This window comes from Pelodiscus sinensis, chromosome 2 (genome assembly GCF_049634645.1).
Source record: "Pelodiscus sinensis isolate JC-2024 chromosome 2, ASM4963464v1, whole genome shotgun sequence".
Lineage (NCBI taxonomy): Eukaryota > Metazoa > Chordata > Testudines > Trionychidae > Pelodiscus > Pelodiscus sinensis.
Genome location: NC_134712.1, coordinates 115,899,249 through 115,918,658, shown reverse-complemented (window position 1 = coordinate 115,918,658; position 19,410 = coordinate 115,899,249). Strand labels below are relative to the sequence as shown.

At 41.4% G+C, this 19,410-nt stretch overlaps 1 protein-coding gene across 4 annotated transcripts in view; it reads left to right on the top strand.

Moving 5' to 3' along the window:
- The window catches only part of EXOC2 (exocyst complex component 2), a 190,604-nt gene that overhangs the window by 10,283 nt on the left and 160,911 nt on the right, over positions 1–19,410 (top strand). For 3 of the 4 annotated variants that reach the window (XM_075921345.1, XM_075921343.1, XM_075921346.1), the window contains exons 2-4: positions 11,158–11,317; positions 17,598–17,774; positions 18,901–19,027. In XM_075921345.1, the coding sequence (XP_075777460.1) occupies positions 11,200–11,317; positions 17,598–17,774; positions 18,901–19,027 (422 nt within the window). In that variant the 5' untranslated portion in view covers positions 11,158–11,199. Of the gene's footprint in view, positions 1–5,365; positions 5,502–11,157; positions 11,318–17,597; positions 17,775–18,900; positions 19,028–19,410 lie in introns of all 4 variants that reach the window. The other variant, XM_075921344.1, reaches the window with a different exon arrangement.

Genomic DNA, 19,410 nt, shown 5'->3' with positions numbered 1-19,410 from the left:
AATCTAAGCTTTATAAGGCAGAACCCACAATGCATCTAACAGTGTAATCACTAAGGCTTTTAGAGGTTGCAGTTACCTTTTTACACGACTTTTTACATCCCTAATTGCTGTAGTCTGAGGGCTTATCTAGACTACGGAGACAGGTCGAAAGAAGATATTTCGACACCCCCGCCCTCGTTGAACCTCCCCCTCGTCGAAAAGTCGCTCTTCCTCAAAAAAGGAGGTTTACTCGGCTTTTTGACAAAGGCGGGGGGGGGGGGGGAAGGCTCGCTGAAAAAGCTGCATCTTAACTACTTTCACTTTCAAAAGCTCCACTTTCGAAAGTGTAATTGGAGGAAGAGATGCAAATTCCTGTGGAATTTTCATATCTTCTTTCGACCGTTCCCCATAATCTAGATGAGTCCTCAGAGACACACTTGGAGTAAGTGTGTTTCAAAAGTCTACCACTGTTGAGAGCATGTAACTTCTAATTGATATCAGTGGGCAGGCATCCCTAGCACATCACTTCCAAATTTGCAGTTTCTTGTATATTAGAAGGCAGCTAATGAAATTAAATGTCTGATGAATACTCTGGAAGATGAAGTATGCCATGCTGAGTATTCCTGCTGTGCCTTGCACAAGAACTGGTTGAACAAATATTTTTATGAATGCTGGATTTTTTTTCATTAGTGTTTTGTGAATAGAATACATTCATGAACATGCACTAGTCTTGACACAGCTCATGCGGTAGATGTACATGTTCCACCATAATGATGGCAAGTAAAACTTATTTTTAATTTCCTCTTGTGAAATTCAGATTCCCTCTGCTGGATGACTGCAGCAATGCATGGTGACCTCAGTATCTCTCTTCCATTTGAGAGAGAGACTCTTTCAGGTTGACTGCTTGTGAGAAATTTCATCTTGCAAAGTGCTGGGGAGTGGGGACTTTAACTGGGTTTTCAGTGATTGGAACCAACTGACTTAATTTTTTTAGAAGCCTGGAACTCATCTTATGGCACACTACCTAAATTTCTCTGTTGACAAAACTTCTAAAAATTTAGTGGTTAATCCTCCTTTTCTAATGTTCTGTGTAGAAAGTTGCCTCTGCGAATGTCTGCCCTCATTGATAGCCTTGTCCGCGTGTGACTCCAATGGACAATGTGATGTCCTGAACAACTATGACTAAATTATCTGGTAATGATTCTAGAGCAGCCAGCAATATCCTACTTCACAAAACTGGTTTAATCAGTTCCTTTATATCCTCACATTCTTTGTCTTTTGGCCATCAAGCTAGTCATAGAAAGTGAATCCAAATGTTAAGATTAGTCCCAAAGGTTAAATAGATTTCTTAGCAGATCTGATAACCTCTGGAATTCCTGTGTGATTTGCCAGAACCATATTTGTGTTGTCAGAAAACTTACTTGAGAAACTCATTTAAAGAAGAAAAGATTATGCTCATCTTGCAGGATGTCTCTAATAGTAGTGACAGTATGTTTTTCAAACTACACTTTGGGTACTCACAAGAAAAAACAATAGTTTCTAATGGCTTTGCATTTGTTACTGAGAGAGTCCAGATGCACAAAAAGCTCAGAAGATGACAAAATTGGGAAATGTCTTTTTTTTCTGCTTCCTGGTTTGGGGCATATCTAATAAAAAGAGGGAGGATTGTGCTATTTCAGTATTTATAAACCTGGAAAATGAGTTAATTTTTGTGCTGGGTTTCCTATTTGGAACTACGTTTATAATTACAAACCTCAGTATAGAATTTGACTACGATCTAGTATTTTCTTAATGTGCTTCCTAGAATTATAAAAGTCGTATGTAGTTTGCAGTTTACACATCTTTAAAATAAGTTAGAGGAAGTAGAAAATCGAAAACTTGCATTTGGAGTACACCAGTGATCTTTTGGGTCTTTTATCTTTATAGGTCAGTGTTTCAAATTTAGATGAGTACTGAGTTAAAATCATTTTTAGCTAATGGCCTTTTTGATCTGTGTGACATGAATGGGTGGTCTCAATATATTTCCTGCTGTATAGATACTTGCATCATACATACAAACCACCATTGAGAATCTTAAAAAGAATGCCAGAGACCAAATGGACTGAACTGTTGTATTTTCTTTTTTCTCAAAAACAATGTATAGTCCTTTGGCACCTTCAAGACTAACAAAAATATATAGATAGTATCATGAGCTTTTGTGGGCAAAACTCACTTCTTCAGATATGCTGTAGTGGAAAAAAATGGGAATCCAGAATTTAAAATGTGGGGAAAAGGGACCGAGAGTGCCCCTGTCAATTGTAGTGCCAGTGATAATGGGGCTAATATGTGGTCTGTGTGTCTGTAACAATCAACACACATTATCAGGGCAGTGTTAAGGAAACTTGCATTGCTATTGCTTATGCTAGGGATGTAACAGTGTAGTCTATTAAATGATTAACTGGAAAGCGGCTGCTTATACTGGACTGCAAATTGAAACAAAGTTGCAGTTGTTTTGATAAAAATAGGCGACTTTACATAATTTTGCTATATTGATTTTAAAAAATGGCATCAATTTTTCTGAATCACACAAGGATTTTTCACAAATCAAAAAGAAAAAATGGACATTTTTCATGCTTTTTATTACACCTTATGCATTAAGCTTGGCAAATAGTAACTTCAGGGGGTAGCCGAGTTAGTCTGTTATAGAAAAAAACAGCAAGCAAATGGTCTGGTAGCACTTTTTAGACTAACAAAACATGTAGATGGTATCATGAACTTCAGAAGTGGGCTATGCCCACGAAAGCTCATGATACTATCTACTGTACATGTTTTGTTAGTCTATAAAGTGCTACCAGACCATTTGATGGTAAATACTAAGCTATAGTTCTTTTGGAAGGTCTGTTGTAAGTCCTTATTTAAAGAAAAAAGGAGGAAAGTGTGAAATTTAACAACTGAGTAATTTTATATGATTAGATGCAACTGAATCAATGCTTTCTTGACAACTTTTTATGCATTTCAACATCAGTCTCTCTTTTCAGGGACCAGCAGTAATCAGCCATCCTGTTGACCTCCCAGTGTCCTTGATATCTCTTTTCCATTGTCTTGATATCCTGATGAAATCTTCCTTTGCTCTTCACTGACACTTCCAAGATTTTCAGGAAAATAATTATTTTCAAGAACTTAAAACTATAAGCAGCGACTTATTTTCAAGGACTTGCATTAAAAAATACCTTAAATTAATTGAATTTGTCAAAATGAATGCCATCTAGCTTAATTTTGTGGAAGGGGATCGCCAAATTATTATATTATATATTATAGGAGTAATAAAACAGAATGGCTTCAGGTAATCCCCTAACATGGCATCTCGAGGTTGCCTGAATGATCCGGACGTATTTTGTTACGTTTGTGGCAGTTTTGTTCCAAAGTCTTGATCCCCAAGTTTTATACCAAAGTACAGGCAGTCCCCGGGTTACGTACAAGATAGGGACTATAGGTTTGTTCTTAAGTTGAATTTGTACGTAACTCGGAACTGGCTCCAGAGTCAGCCACTGCTGCTGAAACTGACCAGGAGCTGACTACAGGAAGCCCGAGGCAGAGTTGCTCTGCCCCCAGCTTCCTGGAATCAGCCACTGATCAGTTTCAACAGCGGCTGAATCTGGAGCCTGGGACAGAACAGCTGGGGCGCTGCCGGGTAGGTCCCCCCAGGACCAACCCGGCAGCACCCCAGCTGCTCTACCCCAGGGTCCACAACAAAAGCTTGGTCTACTGGGGGGGGGGGGCCCTAGCTGCGCCACCCCCCAGCAGACCAGGGAGACCCGGAGCAAAGCCGCGGAGGCGGCGGGGTCCCACGCCTTCTGCTGCTTTGTTCCGGAGCAAAGCCTTGGAGGTGAGGGACCCCGCCGCCTCCAAGGCTTTGCTCCGGGTGTCCCTGGTCTGCTCGGGGTGTCCCTGGTCTTCTGGGAGGGGTCCCCAGCAGACCAGGGACACCCCGAGCAAAGCCGCAGAGGCGGCGGGGTCCCGCGCCTCCAAGGCTTTGCTCCGGAGCAAAGCCGCAGAGGCGTGGGACCCCGCCGCCTCTGCGGCTTTGCTCGAGGTGTCCCTGGTCTGCTGAGGACCCCTCTCAGTAGACCAGGGACACCCCGAGCAGACCAGGGACATCCGGAGCAAAGCCTTGGAGGCGGCGGGGTCCCGCGCCTGTGCGGCTTTGCTCCGGAGCAAAGCCTTAGAGGCGCGGGACCCCACCGCCTCTGCGGCTTTGCTCGGGGTGTCTCTGCTTTCCTGGGGACCCTCCCAGCAGACAAGGGACACCCGGAGCAGCTTTTCTCGCCCCGGAGGACGCGGTGGCGGGTCCACTGCGCGTCTGGGTGGTCCCGCCACCTGCGAGTTCCGGGGCGAGAAAAGCCCCGTTCGTAAGTGCGGATCCGACATAAGTCGGATCCGCGTAACCCGGGGACTGCCTGTAGGTGTGATATATGTTTCTAACAAAATCTGTTATGTTCTGTCTTTGCTTCTTTGGATCATTCAGGCAAGATACCATGTTAGGGGATTACCTGAAAAATGCAGAAGAAATGCAGAAAAATGCAAAAAATACAGTCGTAAATATCATTCGAAACAGTGAAACCATTCTGTTTTGTTTCTCCTATAATATAATAATTTGGCTCCTGGAACCCAGTGTGAGCCAAGCTGCCTGACCGCCCAGCTTCTACGTGACTTGCAGAGCCACAAAGGGGGAAGTTCCCAGGACTGGCATCAGCTGGGACTAAATCGAGCTGCCTGCCTTCCTGGCTCCTAAATGACTTTACTTGCAGAGCTGGAGCAGGGGTAGATCCTGGGACCCAGCACAAAACAGGACTTAGTGCTTTCATTGCTAACCCTTATCAATTAATTGTGTCACTGACACAATTTTTGTTGACTACACAATTAACGAATTGCATGCCTTTTAACATCTTTGGCTCATGTTAAACTATGGATAAGTAGGATACATCAGCACTTTCTGTTCAAGACTTCTGAAAAGTTTTTATACTGTACACCAAATAATTTAGGATCTCAAATATAGCTGTGTTAGAGCTTAGTTGTTTAGTGAATTTAGATGGGAAATTTCTGATACCGGAGATTAAGGTATGATATACAGATTAAACCTCCCTAGTTTTCTTCCCCTCCCTTCCCCCCTGCAGCTCTGGACCAGCCGCCAGCCTCCTAGCTGGCTCCACCTTGCCATGAGCTTCTCTGCCCTGCTAGTCCCCCCACCTCTTTCCCTGCTATGCAGGCAGCCCATCTCCTTGTTTGCTGAACTCCCGCTGTGCTGCACTGAGCTCCCGGTCCCTGTGGGGAAGCCCCGCTGTGGTGCACTGGGCTCCTTGCCCCGCCAGGCACCCCTGCTGAGTTGTGCCTGGTTGTCTATTTGCAGTGCACCTGGCAGCCCAGCAGTGGGGACCCAAGCCATTAGCCCACCGGGTCTCTCTACTCCTGGAACATCTGTTGTCCTGCCAGATGACGGATGTTGCTGGTCCATGGAGTCCCAGATTACAGAGGTTCAGCCTGTGGTAATACTGAGTTTTTGGTTTTTTTGTTAGTGATTTGTTAGTGTTGATTTGACTATATTCGGGACTCGATACTGCAATTGGATCCATGTCTGATGACTCTTACAACACATAGCTATACTTCTAGTCTGTTGGGCTGTACATGGATCAAAGGTCTTCCCATAAGGAGATGCTGACAAAAAATACGATTCTGTATACTGTGTATTAAGTTAATGATCATGTTATAAGTTCCAATCCATGAAGCTCTTTCCATGTGCAATAATGTTAGCCTGAAAATATTGCTCTTTTAAAATTAATTAATGCAAATATTTTTTATTCTTTGTTAATTTTTGACAATCCATTAAAAGGTGCCAGTGTTACCTTTCCCTACTAGATTATCAGTTATCTATCCTAGAAATATGATGTCTTCATTTGAACAAGGAATTAATTAGAAAATAAAATGCTCCATGTCAGGGCAGATTATAAATAGTCATGTAGAGATCTGGGTTTTTTTGACAACTGGTCACTGAAAGTGAGGGGACAGGAAGTAGAACAAGAATTCTACTTTCTAACAGAACCATGAATTAGAAATGCACTGTGTCAGCCCATGCTAGCAGAATGATGAGAATAATTTCTGTATTGTTTTCATATGAATTAAGTTTACTGCAGGATTAACTGCAATAACTATTATTTGTAGAGATTTTGCAAATTGATTATTTCATATGTGATATTTGTATTAGCTCTCTGTGCTAATTGTGTTGGGATCCTTGAAGAATACTGTTTAACATTTTATTTTATTTAATCTTGCACCAGTGTTAACAAAAAAATATAATTTTGCATCTTTCTATTTCTTTTAGCGATCTGAGGCCTAGATACATTCATTCTCTTTCTCTTGCTCTTGTGTTCTCTGTTTAATATTATAAATCTAAATACAGAATAAAACTTCTTTCGTATGGTCCTCAAATCTTTTAGCTAGGAGGAAATATATAGAATGATTTTACCCATTCTGTGAAATAATGAATCCGATTATTATAAATAAGAACTGAGCTACTTTAGACTGAATGCGTCTGGCTGTAACATTTTGAGATTTAGTTCAGGCTCCTTATTCTGGTTAAGTGTTTTTTAAAGCAGTTCTGCAATAAATATAGAACTATTTTAGAAAAAATATTAGACCTCAGGAGGCTCAACATTTTTATTACATATATTCAACTCATCATGGGAAGAGATCAAGTACTAGTTTCTGAAATCCAGCAAAGTGTTTTAATATTACTTTCAAATTTATTCTTAATTCCAACACATTATCTGTATACCTGGATATTTTGGAAGATGCACTTCCCCAAGTAAGAAGAAATTGCAAATTTTTCTGGCGAAGAAAAATCAATAACAAAATATTTTTTTCCTATTTCATTTTGTTTTCTGGAGATTTTTCTCACATTACTAGTGAAGCTCTGAAGAGTCCCCTATTTTGACCTTTGTTTTGGTCACCGATTTAAAATGCTGTATAAATCTCCACAAAATGTGCCCAATGAATATAATGATCCAGGTTATCTCACTCAAATCAATGGCTGTTGTCTTCCAGTTCCTGTACAAGTGGGATGCTTAGCTACCTCCATGGCAATGTCACGCGAGCGGTGTAAGCGACTAGTTGACTATCCGATAAGCAAAAGCTTATCTGCTAGACAACTAGTCGCTCTCCTCCCCCTCTCTCCCAGCCTTTATCAGATCTTAAAAGCTGGTTCCCCCCAGCACCGTCTCCGTGGGCAGTGGGGGAATAGTGGGGATGGGCGCGAGCTGGGAATCACTTGATTCCTGGCTTGCACCCAGTCCTAGAAGCTGCACCTCTGCTTTTTAAATGTGTTCAGAGCCTGCTGGCTCTTAATACATTTAAAAATCAGAAGAGCAGTGGGGGGGGGGGGAGGGCCTGGTGTGAGCTGGGACAGCTGATTCCTCTCTTGCGCTTTCCCCCTCCCCCGCTGTGCACCAGTCTTTTAAGTGTATTAGGAGTTGGCAGGAGCTTCCCCTGCTTCTTGACTAATGGAAAATCCATCAATTGGTCAATTAGTTGATTAAACTAAATTTAACACACCTACCGTTTATTCGGCATGCTTTGCAAATTCTAGGTACGAAAAGGAGTTAGCAAAACTGCTCTATCCTGGGAGACTGTCTTGATTATGACCATCTTGTGTTCCACTAAGATGGAGGGCCACTCATGTAGCCCACATGAGCTTAGGTTGACCATTGCTGGGGTAGAGACTAGGTGTACAAATTGCTGGGGAATGGACATTATGGTCCTTCTGACCCTGTGGAAATGACCCAAAGAGAATAATACTGTCCTAGGCTGCAAAATAGCATAGGGAGCTGAATTAGGTGACTTCTCAGGATCCATGCATTTTGATGATTCTTTGATTTTTGGGAAAATCTCAGTAAATCTCTAGTGGAGTCATCAAACGCTGGGCCTAAGAAGGGATGGAGACTGTGAGACCAGAAGAGCACAGTCTGTTCATGGAAGGCCCTGTTATTCTTCAAGTTTCAGAATAGTCTGGAAAGCCAGGCTTTTTGAGGAATAAACTCCATCTCTTTGACTGACTAAGGATGTTAAATTGCAGTTATGGAGCTAATCATATAGTCAATACAATTAGTCGATAGGACTGCTCTGCAGAGCCACAGCAGGGATAGCTCCGGGTGCCACCTGCACTGCAGCTCAGCATTTTAAATGTAGAGCCGCCAGGCTCTTACTTCATTTAAAATGCAGAGGCATAGTGTCTGCTCGAGCCAGGACTGCTCAGTCCCAGCTCCTACTCAGTTCAGCAGACCCTGTTTGCGGTGGACAGCCCAAGCTGCTGTGAACAGGGGCTGCTTGGTGGCAGCAGCCTCCCCTATCCTCCCCCTTCCCTCCGCTGCCTCTGATAAAGGTGGTGCTGGGGGGAATTGGCTTTTAAGACAGTTCCCCCCTCCTCACCACTTGTTGCCTCTCATAGAGGCGGCGGGGGGGGGGGGAGGAGGTGTGCAGGGCGAACGAGGCACCACTCACCCCGTGTTCCCACTGAGGTGGCTTCAGCCTTTGAAATGTATCAAGAGCCCCACAGAGACTCTGTTTCTGATAGAGGTAGCAAAGAGGGGGATGTAACTAGTCAAGTGACATAACTAGTCAAGTAACTAGTCAAGTGCTTTACCAGTATTCTATCTAAACTGAGCAGTAGCACAGCTTCACAGGTGATTAATGAGCCCCACTCAGTCAGCTCCCTACACAGAGCCCTGAGCCTCTGCCTGGGCGGGGCTCATTAATCACCTGTGAAGCTGTACTGCCCCACAGCTTAGAGGGAACACTGTCCTCAACTATCCTATAAGCTTATGCTAATTGTCTTCTCCCTAGACCTCTTCCAAGGAAGGGATGAATCTGTAAATACAATCAAGATTTCCTATGCTGCCAGTATTTTTAAAATTTGGCAATAGGCACAAAACTTTTCAGGAAGGATAAGCATGTCTTAGCTTTTGAACTTGTTAGTTATTAGCGGAGGAGCTGAAAGCCCTTCTTATTATTAAGGTTGCCCTTCATTACACATTGTAAAACTATATTTTCACTTGATACTTAGTTATAAGTTTGCAAAATTGTAACCATTTGGGCTGAAATTATGAATCTCTGCAGCCTGCTTCAGGCTGAGGTTTTAAAAAAATGTTATTCAAAACATTTCAGCCACTTCTAAGAATGGGTGTAATGCAGTGGTATCCAACCTTTTTAAGCACAAGATCACTTTTTGAATTTTAGTGCAATCCAGGATCTACCTCAAATTACATCCTTGCCCCTTCTTCTTCCCTACTCTTTCTCAGAGGTCCTGCCTTACTAACTCCCTTCTTCCTCCTTCACTTTAACCAGGCTGGGGCAGAGGATTGAAGTGCGGACTCTGATCTTGGACGAAGGGGTTTGCAGTGTGGGAGGGGCTTTGAGCTGAGCCTGAGACAGTGGGTTGGGGTGCAGGAGGGAGTTTGGGTGCAGGGGGAACTTATGGCTGGTGCAGGGGTTGGATGTACAGGAAGGGGTTCAGCTCTGGGGCAGGGATTTGGGATGCAGGCTCTGGCTGGCCATTGCTTATCTCAAACAGCTCCTGGGCAGTGGCACAGTGGGGTAAGGCAGACTCACCCCCACCCTGTACTAGTGGCACTCCTACAAGTGGTTAGAGTGTCTAGCAGCTTCTGGAAGGAGGGGCAGATGACTATGTGAACTGCCCCCCATCCACAGGCACTGCCCCTGCAGATCCCATTTCCTGCGTTTTCCAGTCTATGAGCATTCCAGGGGCAGTGCCATCAGGCAAGGGTAGCATGTAGAAACCTTTTGCTCCACCTCCCCCAGGCGTTATGCTGCAGGCAGGGGCACTCCAGCCCGGCTGGAGCAACCTCTAGCTGTGTCAGGGGGTGCAGGTCACTCCAGCCCATTCACAGCCATTTACTCAGTTAACTGATTAAACTTTATGTATAACTGGTTAACTGATTGGGATTTTACATGTCTAATTCTTATTAGCATCTATTTACATTTTGCTGAGGTGTTTCAGCCATCTTTTCCCTAAGTGTCATATTTGATTATCGCCTTCCCTAGGCTAGAAGAGTTTCTAGACTAGAGGAGTTCCTGTTATATGATGCCAGATCACTTTCTCCCTGAAAGAAACTGGTGGGAGGAGTTTAGAGGGAACTGCATGCTCTTAGGTCTCTCCTCAGAGTTTTTAAAAAAATTGTTCTGCCCTGATGATTAGGGAGTCACAGAATGGATGAAATGATCTGGAGGCTGAAGTTGTCATGTGGATGGATGGCTGTCTCAGCCTGGCTATGCTGCCGTTTTCTTGAAGTTACTACAAGGTCCATTTGCTTCTTTGGACTGAATCCCTGTGCAGCAGCTGCAGAAAGAACCTAGTGGGAGCTAATGTTGCTTCAAGCCATGTGCATCTGTTTTTTGGCTTGTAAAGTTACTAATAAACAACAAGAAGTTTAGTATCAAAATTAATCATAAATTAAATATGAGCTGCATGACAGGGGAGCTTTAGTAGTGTTTATGACTGCTTAGATAACTGAAATAACTCAAGCAGGCTCCTGATTTGAAATGCAAGATGATACTATTCTGGAAATCATTCTCAAATTATTTCACATGGTGTTTAAATACATATTTAAAAGGTATATCTTCTTGGGCCAAGTAGATCATTTGTTCGATTATTGAGAATATTGAATTCTCCTTTGTGTCAGTATTGGGAACTGTCTCTTTCAGAATAAGAATGGTTTCCATTTTGGAGGCATTCTAATCACGTATCTAAACTCCCCTGTGTAATCTTTCCCTCCCAATAAAGAAGGGGGGGGGGGCTGATCTAAGCCAAGGATAGACTTGACTGAGATTTTTCCTAATTCTGACTGCTGTGACCCTATGTACTCTAATTTATGAATGTTAATGGATTTGTTTCTACTGTATCTTTTTTTCTTGTTTTACTTTTCTTACTTATAATTTTAGAACTGGACTTCTAGAACACACGTGTAAGTGCAAGAACATCTACTAATTAATATAAAATATTTAAAATGTGTGATGAAAACTATCTGCTTTTATTTAAAAATTTAAAAGATGTTAGTTTTACAATATTAATCTTTTCAGTTTTGGCATAATTAATTTGTAAATTTTATTTTATTATTTTTCTTTATTTAACAGATTGCTGAGTAATTGGATTTCCGATCACAGAAGGAAAATATCATGTCTCGGTTACGCCAGCCCCCTCTTGTAACTGGTATCTCTCCCAATGAAGGCATTTCATGGACAAAAGTCACAATTAGAGGAGAAAACTTGGGAACTGGGCCAACAGACCTGATAGGTAAATTGACAGAAATGGTTTGATGCATTCCCCATTTTTAGATTGAGAATCTTGTTGGTGACATTCTGACATCTTTATAGTCATAGGAAATACACAATGGATAGTATGATAATGTATCATTATCTCCATGAGTTAGAAGCATGGAGTTGAATGGGTAAAGTAGATAGTAAATTATATGTGTACTTTATTTCTTATGGAAGAGATAGTTTGTCTTGTTAGAATCCAGGGGTGAAATCCTAGCCATAGTGAAGCCAGTGGAGTATTGACTTTGGTTTCAGTGGATCCAATGATTGTAAAATGGAATTCCTCTTCCTAACTCTGCTAGTGTCTTATGTGACTGTGTTAAAACTGTTTAATTTATTGTGTTCCAGTTTACCATCTGAAATAAAGAGTATAATATTTTCCTGCTTTGATCAGGGTGTTGAAACTTAGTGAATATTTGTTTTAAAACAGCCAGCTCCGCACAAGCACTGGCTCCTGCCTGCCTCGCCCTGCCTTTCCCCTACACTGTTGCCTCTGATACGGAGGCAGCAGAGCAGGGGGTAGGTGGCTCCGTAGGATCCGGTGTGCAAGGGTAGGGTTGCCAGATGGTTTCAACAGAAATACTGGAAACACTTGACATTATATCACAATCTACATTACATCTTATTTAGAAAATACCGGACATTTATATTTTCTCATTTATATTTTCTCAATTTGTTTCCGGAACAGAAAGCTCAAATACTGGACTGTCCAGTTCAAAACTGGACACCTGGCAACCCTATGCGAGGGGAGCTGACTTGAAAGCTAGCTTCCCTTATGTGTCAGCTCCCACCTGTGCTCCCCCACTGCCTCTGGCGAGGGGGGGAAAGGAAGCTCTGCAGGTGCTGTCTTGAAATCCGGCTTCCCATGTGTACCAGCTCCTGCCTGCCCCTTCTCACTGTGGGAAGCAGTGCCCGGGGCAGTGGAAGGGGAGGGGGGATGGACAGCTCCACAGGAGCCGGTATGTGAGGGGAGCTAGGTTAAAAGCCGGCTTCACATGCACATTGGCTTCTTCCCCCACCCCCTCCGTCCCCGCCTCTTATATGGAGGTAGCTGGCAGGAGAGGTATGTGTAACAGTGCGGGTTAATTGATGAGCTCAGGTTTACTGGTTAACCCTGTACATGAGTACATGCTAACATCCCTAATGGGCACTATATTTGCCCTTTTCCAGTCTTCTGGAATCTCTCCTGTCTTCCATGACTTTTAAAAGATACCTTCTCAGTCAGCTCCTTGAGTATTCTAGGATACATTTAATGAAGTCATGGTGACTTGAAGATGTCTAGCTTTAATTTTTAACTTGTTCTTTCCTATTTTAACTTCTAAACCTACCCCATTTTCACTAGCATTCATTATGTTAGGTATCCAGTCACCACCAACCTTCTTGGTGAAAACTTAAAGACATTGTTAAGCTTCTCTGTCATTTCCACATTTTCTGTTATTGCTTCTCCCTCTTCATTGAGCAGTGGATCTACCCTGTCCTTGGTCTTTCTCTTGTTTGTGATATATTTGTAGAATGTTTTCTTGTTACCCTTTATGTCTCTAGCTAGACTGAGTTTGTTTTGTGCCTTTACCTTTCTAATTTTTCCCCTATGGAATGGAACAAACTGTGCACTTTCCATTTGCTACCTGAGGAAGGGGAACAGCCAGTAATGTTCTGTACAAATTGGGTTTCAGCCCCTGCTGTCCTCCTTAAAAAGTGTTGGGGGGGAGGGAGGGAGAGGCCCATGGCTAGGGAAGTTTCAGAAGGCAGGTGGAGCGTGGACACACCTAGCCAGCTCATTCACTTCTGATGATTCTTTCTATTTTCTCTGGGGGGTTTCTGAGAAGGAATCCCACTCTAGGCACATCCCATTTTCCTGGCACAACCAGACCTTTAAGTTATGGTCAGAGGAAGCTGTGTACTGAATTTGATGGTCCTGTTTAGGAAGAGTTCTTGAACAGACAAACACACAGACAGACAAACTCAAATACATGGTAGATTTAACATTGCAATTTTTATTTTAGCGTATTTTAGCTTATTTAACATTCAGCATTTTCTGGTTAATGTCTAAAGTTACAGCTACATAGGGTTGCTAGATGGTCTCCCAAAAAATACCAAACACACGGGCTAAAAATTTGTGGGACAGGGCTTCTCTTCCTCCCCAACATGTCACTCCTCCTCAGACGCAATCAGCTGAGGGCTCCCAGCGCTGATTGCGCCCCAACTCCCAGCCGCTCCCTCTGCCCCCGCCCAGCTTCTGCATGCAACCAGAGGCTCCCAGCGCTGATTGCGGCCCTGCCTCCCAGCCTGGGACTCCCTCTGATTGCGTGCAGAAGCCTGGCAGGGGCAGGGGGAGTGGCTCCCAGCTGGGAGGCGGGGCCGTGATCAGCGCTGGGAGCCTGTGTTTGTGTGCAGAAGCTGGGCAAGGGAAGTGGCTGGGAGTCTCAGCCACTGCCCCCGCCCCCTCCAGGCTTCCATCCGATGCCCAGCCGGAAAAACAAAATACCAGACATTGCACATGTCCAGTATTTTCTGAATTTTTTTACAGGACAGAGGGCGCAAAAACGACTCTCCAGTAGAATACCGGACACCTGGCAACCCTACGTCTACGTGACTGAGGCTGGCCTGGATCAGCTGATTTGGGCTTACTGGGCTTGGCCTCTAAAATTGCAGTGTAAAAGTTTTTGGGCTTGGACTGAAGTCCAGGTTATGCACACTGAGAGTACTCTCTCTTGTAAGCTTTGTTGGATTTAGGCATAATATTTTTATACACCTCAGTTAAACTCTTCTTACTACCTGCTGCCAAAAAGTATTGCAATTAAAGAAAATATGTGTTTAGGAATAAACTGAAAACCACATATATGAGGAAAGAGAATATACCTTTTATACTTCATTCTGTTAAAAACAACCAGATTGTAAGTCACTTGTGACTTAGAAACTTATGGATCTTTAAAAATTCTTGCAGTAAAATTAAGAAAAACATCTTTTTTATTTATAGAAAGGTTCTGTCATTTGGGAATGAAGTTTATTTCTGGATTTCTATATGTATTGAGGAAGATCATTGTTCAGCTTTAAAGTTTTAGCTCTGTGACATTACAATAATGTTTTTCATATCCTACTAACTAGTGAAGAGTACAGTGCCATGTCATTTACTATTCTGTGATGTCAAGCACATGAAACCTAATTTTTAAGTTAGCAGGCTTCTTAAGTCTCATGTTTCATGAGCAGTAATATTTATTTAAGAAATAAAATTGAAGGTAGGAAAAACCCTCTTAAAAGATTAGAAATCTTCTAAAGTAGATTTTTCACTAGTATAAACATTTCCTGTGTATTTTAGAGAAAAGCCAAAGTTAAATTCTTTCATTCAGTTAATTTAAATAGAAATTACATGAATCTTACAAAACAAACCTTAAAACTGACCTACAAAGGAGGGGGAAAAAGTGCTCTTTTTTTTTCTTGTGATGCATTCAGAATGCTATGGTTGTTAAAATAAAATAAATGCTTCCTTCCCTTTTCTATTCTTTACAGTAGAAAAATCAGATTTTGTGGCAAGTTTTTATGTACACTTAACAAATTAATGGCAATTATCTCACAAGAGTCTTTAAGCAGTAACTACAAATCACTTTCCCCCTCAAGTTTCAAAGTCTGATTTCTTTATTTGTTTTAGAATCTACTTAATCAAACTCTTCTCATGCACTTGGGTAAAGTTCTTTGTTAACGTGTCAACTCTCTCATCTTTTCACATCAGCGCTGAGAAAAGTTCCACTTCAGCTTCTTACTTATGTCCTTGAAAAAATCCATGGGCAAAAGCCAGAAAAAACAAGATTTGATATATCACACATTTTTATGTTTGTAAAACACAAACATAAAACCATTCTTTAATTGAGAATTTTTTTTTCAGACCTTAGTAATTTGTCACAAAGGAGCAAAGCTCCTTATCCCCACACAGTTTATTTTTCTGCTGGTTACATTATGTTAGATCTCTTCTTTAGATCTTAGTTCCTTTGATACCACTGACACATTGGGTCCAGTTCCTCCATTGTTTACGCTCACACCATAGTTTTGTGGCACTTTAGGTAATGCCACTGTATTCAGTATACTATGTCTTCTGCCAATTCTTCCTTGGCCTTCCTCACTTTCTCCTTCACGGACCCAATTCGATGCTTGCTTAGCATGTTTCCTATCTTCCATATGTTCATAGAATAATAGAATACTAAGACTCTCATGGTAGGACCCAGTACTGTTTAGACCAGTGTTTCTCAACCTTTTTTTGCTCATGGCCCCCTTCTGAGCCTCGTTTACCTCTGTGGCCCTCCTGATAGCCGTTGTTAGTTGGGGGAAAAAAGGTACATAATTTACCTAATGTTCCGTTTTTTCCATGTGGCCCCCTAGAGGTAGGGTGTCGCCACTGGGGAGCCATAGGGCCCATGGTTGAGAACCACTGGTCTAGACCATCCCTGATAGACATTAATCTAACCTACTCTTAAATATATCCACAGATGGAGATTCCAGAACCTCCCTGGGTAATTTATTCCAGTGTTTGACTACCCTGACAGTTAGGAACTTTTTCCTAATGTCCAACCTAAACCTTCCTTTCTGCAGTTTAAGCCCATTGCTTCTTGTTCCTCAGAGGCCAGGAAGAACAAGTTTTCTCCCTCCTGCTTTTGACACTTTAAAATTTTAGATACCTGAAAACTGCTATCATGTCCCCTCTCAATCTTTTCTTTTCCAAACTAAACAAACCCAGTTCTTTCAGTCTTCCTTCATAGGTCATGTTCTCTAGACCTTTAATCATTCTTGTTGCTCTTTTCTGAACCTTCTCCAATTTCTCCACATCTTTCTTGAAATGTGGTGCTGAGAACTGGACACAATACTCCAGCTGAGGCCTAATCAGCGCAGAGTAGAGCGGAAGAATGACTTCTCATGTCTCTTGCTCACAACACACCTGTTAATGCATCCATTTGAGCCTTCTTTTTTGTTATTTTCTATCATGTCTTGCTGTCAGCTTCCTTATTCTTCCATTGTTGTTTTGTCTTTCCATAAAATGAGTAATATCTTCCTCACCTATGTGCTTTTGGAAAATGTACCCATGGTTTCCTTACTCTATAGGGCAGGGGTGTCCAAACTTTTTTCAAAGAGGGCCAGATTTGATGAAGTGAACATGCGTGAGGGCCGACCATTTTGCCTGACATTCTTTGAACCATTAAAATTAAACACAAATTAACTATTTTATGCAAAGTTTATTGCAAACGGCATACTTTTCATTTCGTCACATGGATGACAAATCTAAACAGGTGTTAAATCACTCTGCCTTTCATATCTGAAGGCCAGATAAAAAAAAATCCAGGAAGCTGAAATATATGTCAGGAACATTGTAAAGTACATTACATATTATTGGTAATAGAGTTTGTCTGTCAACTTTTAAGTTCAAAAAATATGAACAGGAACATAACACCAAGTATACATGTTGTGTCCAAATATATTTATAACTGATTTAGACCAACTGACATTAACTGAGATTTTACAATGTATTAATCTCAATACATATGGATTCGTTGGGGGCCATAAAAGATAGATATTGCCATATTACCTGGGGGGGCCGTATTAAACCGGAACACGGGCCGCAATTGGCCCGCGGGCCGGACTTTGGACATGCCTGCTATAGGGTCTGCGAAGTGCTATAGAAGAGTTAAATGTTAGCAGATGACAGCACTTCAATTATCTGTAACTAAGCATGGCAGGATTAGATTTTTATGAGTAAAAGTTGATAAACATTGATTTCACTGTAGACACACACATGCACAAAAAATTTCCATTGATGATGATCAAAATGTAAGAAAAATGCTGCTTCAGAACTTACTAGAGTCTAAATTTCCATGATTTAATTTTTTGAATTAGACTTGTCACAAATGGATTAGGGAATGAATAGTATTAGCAAGTCTGATTTGTTGATTTTAAAGATATTTACTTTGTATATTTTGACATGTGGTGTTTACAGTTTGTGTTTTAACAGTTTATAAAGCTTAAAAGTTTGAATCTAAGTACTCTGATGACCTCCCACCCATAATTTCTCACAACTCTGAAAGTTTAAATGGATTAAAAATAGAAAAGAAAATGCTTAAAATAAATATCAGTATTATCCATCTAGATTACAAACTACAGGTTGACAACATTTCTTTTTTCTTGTTTATAACTTGTCTAGATTAAATAGAATACTAACTATTTTAAGGCAGTCTGTATTTCCTCAGTTTTATTCACAGTAAGTCTTTGATTTCCAGGTTTAACAATCTGTGGACACAACTGTCTGCTGACTGCTGAATGGATGTCTGCTAGTAAAATAGTATGTCGAGTGGGACAAGCTAAAAATGATAAGGGGGACATAATTGTCACTACCAAATCGGGTGGCAGAGGAACTTCGACTGTTTCTTTCAAACTTCTGAAACCTGAGAAATTAGGTATTTTGTCTCATTCAAACATTATTTTTTGCTAAATAATTATACCTTATAGATCTTTCTAACTAATATCCTTTTTTAAAAGGAATTGAATGTTGAACTCAATTATAATTAAACATTAGCAACTCAAGCCTTCCTGTAAGAGAAAAGAAGACCTTTCTGGAGTATTTCTAGTGTATTGTTTAATAAGAATGCCCCAAATTTCAGTTGCAATCCTGTCAGAAATAGATTGTAAATGTTTTTATTCAATCTAGCTCATTGAGAAATTAAGACAGCCACTGTTTATTTAAGGGTCTACACAAAAGCAACAGTTTAGGTTTTTGTTTTCCCTTTATGATTCCGATGGCAGTTAAATAACATATTTTTCTCAGAGCTAATCTAATGTTTTCAAATATTACATTTGGATTGTAAACTTTATTAGAAACTCATGGAAAGGGGAAGTCCGTGGAAAGGAGAAATCCATGGTTTGCCAAACGGTAAAAGACTGAGAGCCAGATTCTCTTCTGTGACCAGCTTCAGCTGGGTGCATCAGAGAAAGGGACCATCAGGTTTCTAATTGTTTGCCAGCCCTTCAGTGCAGGTTGGAGCAGCCCTGCCCTGACTTCCTGACCCTGACCTGTGACCTTGACATGACCCCATGCTTGCATATCTAGCTTACTGCTCTTCACTCCCCGAAGACTCCCAACATTGGTAGCTAAGGGACTTGTGGCCAAAAATGACTTTTACTCTGGCTGAACTCTTCTCCAAAACCTGTGAAAATTAACTGCTAATATCTGTAAAGCAGCAGGTGACAGGGTTAGAGGTGTTGAGTATAAGATTTGGAAAATGATGAATGCTAGAAAAGTTCTCTTTCCAGTTAACTTGCCCATGTTGGTACTTTGTGTTAGAAACAGAGCAGTACAGACTGTGAGATGTAAAGTGTGATGCCCTGCCATTGATATCTTTCTAACTCCTCTAAGCAAATAGTTTAGCATAATTGTATCCAGGTTGTTTTGCTCTATGTCTTCCAAAATATTACCCAGGCATGCATAATATTTGTCAGGCTTTTTCAAATTAATTCAGTATGGCTGAAGTTGATGGTGCTGGACAGTCTTTGCTGTTTTAAGGATATGTGCTTTGTTTTCTCTAGATATCTTGGATCAGTCTGCTGTCTGGGTTGATGAAATGAACTATTATGATACGCGCACTGACAGGAATAAAGGGATTCCCCCCTTGTCTCTACGTCCAGCCAATCCGCTTGGTATTGAGATAAACAAGTGAGTACCAAATGCCCTTAATCCACTTTCTTAGTGTTTTTCCCCCTGTACATCACTGTATGAATTCCATATAATTTAACAGCTTAGGGGACAAGAAAATTCAATTAGCTGATGGCCCAATACCTACTATTCAGTAGTCTTGTTGCTAGCATGCACTGTGGTATTTGGTAATCCTAATTTTTGCCTATGTTACTGGGTGACTGATAAGAACATCAGATAATTTGAGAGCCTAGTTCATTGAACCTTGCTATGTTTACATTTTTGAGATTGGCAAATAATTTAGGATCTCGTTGTTTATATGTTGCAATTCTAGAACTCTCAGTGTGTGAGTTCTCTGGGACTTTTAAGCACGTTTATATATCTCTTGCTAGTATTGCAATGTG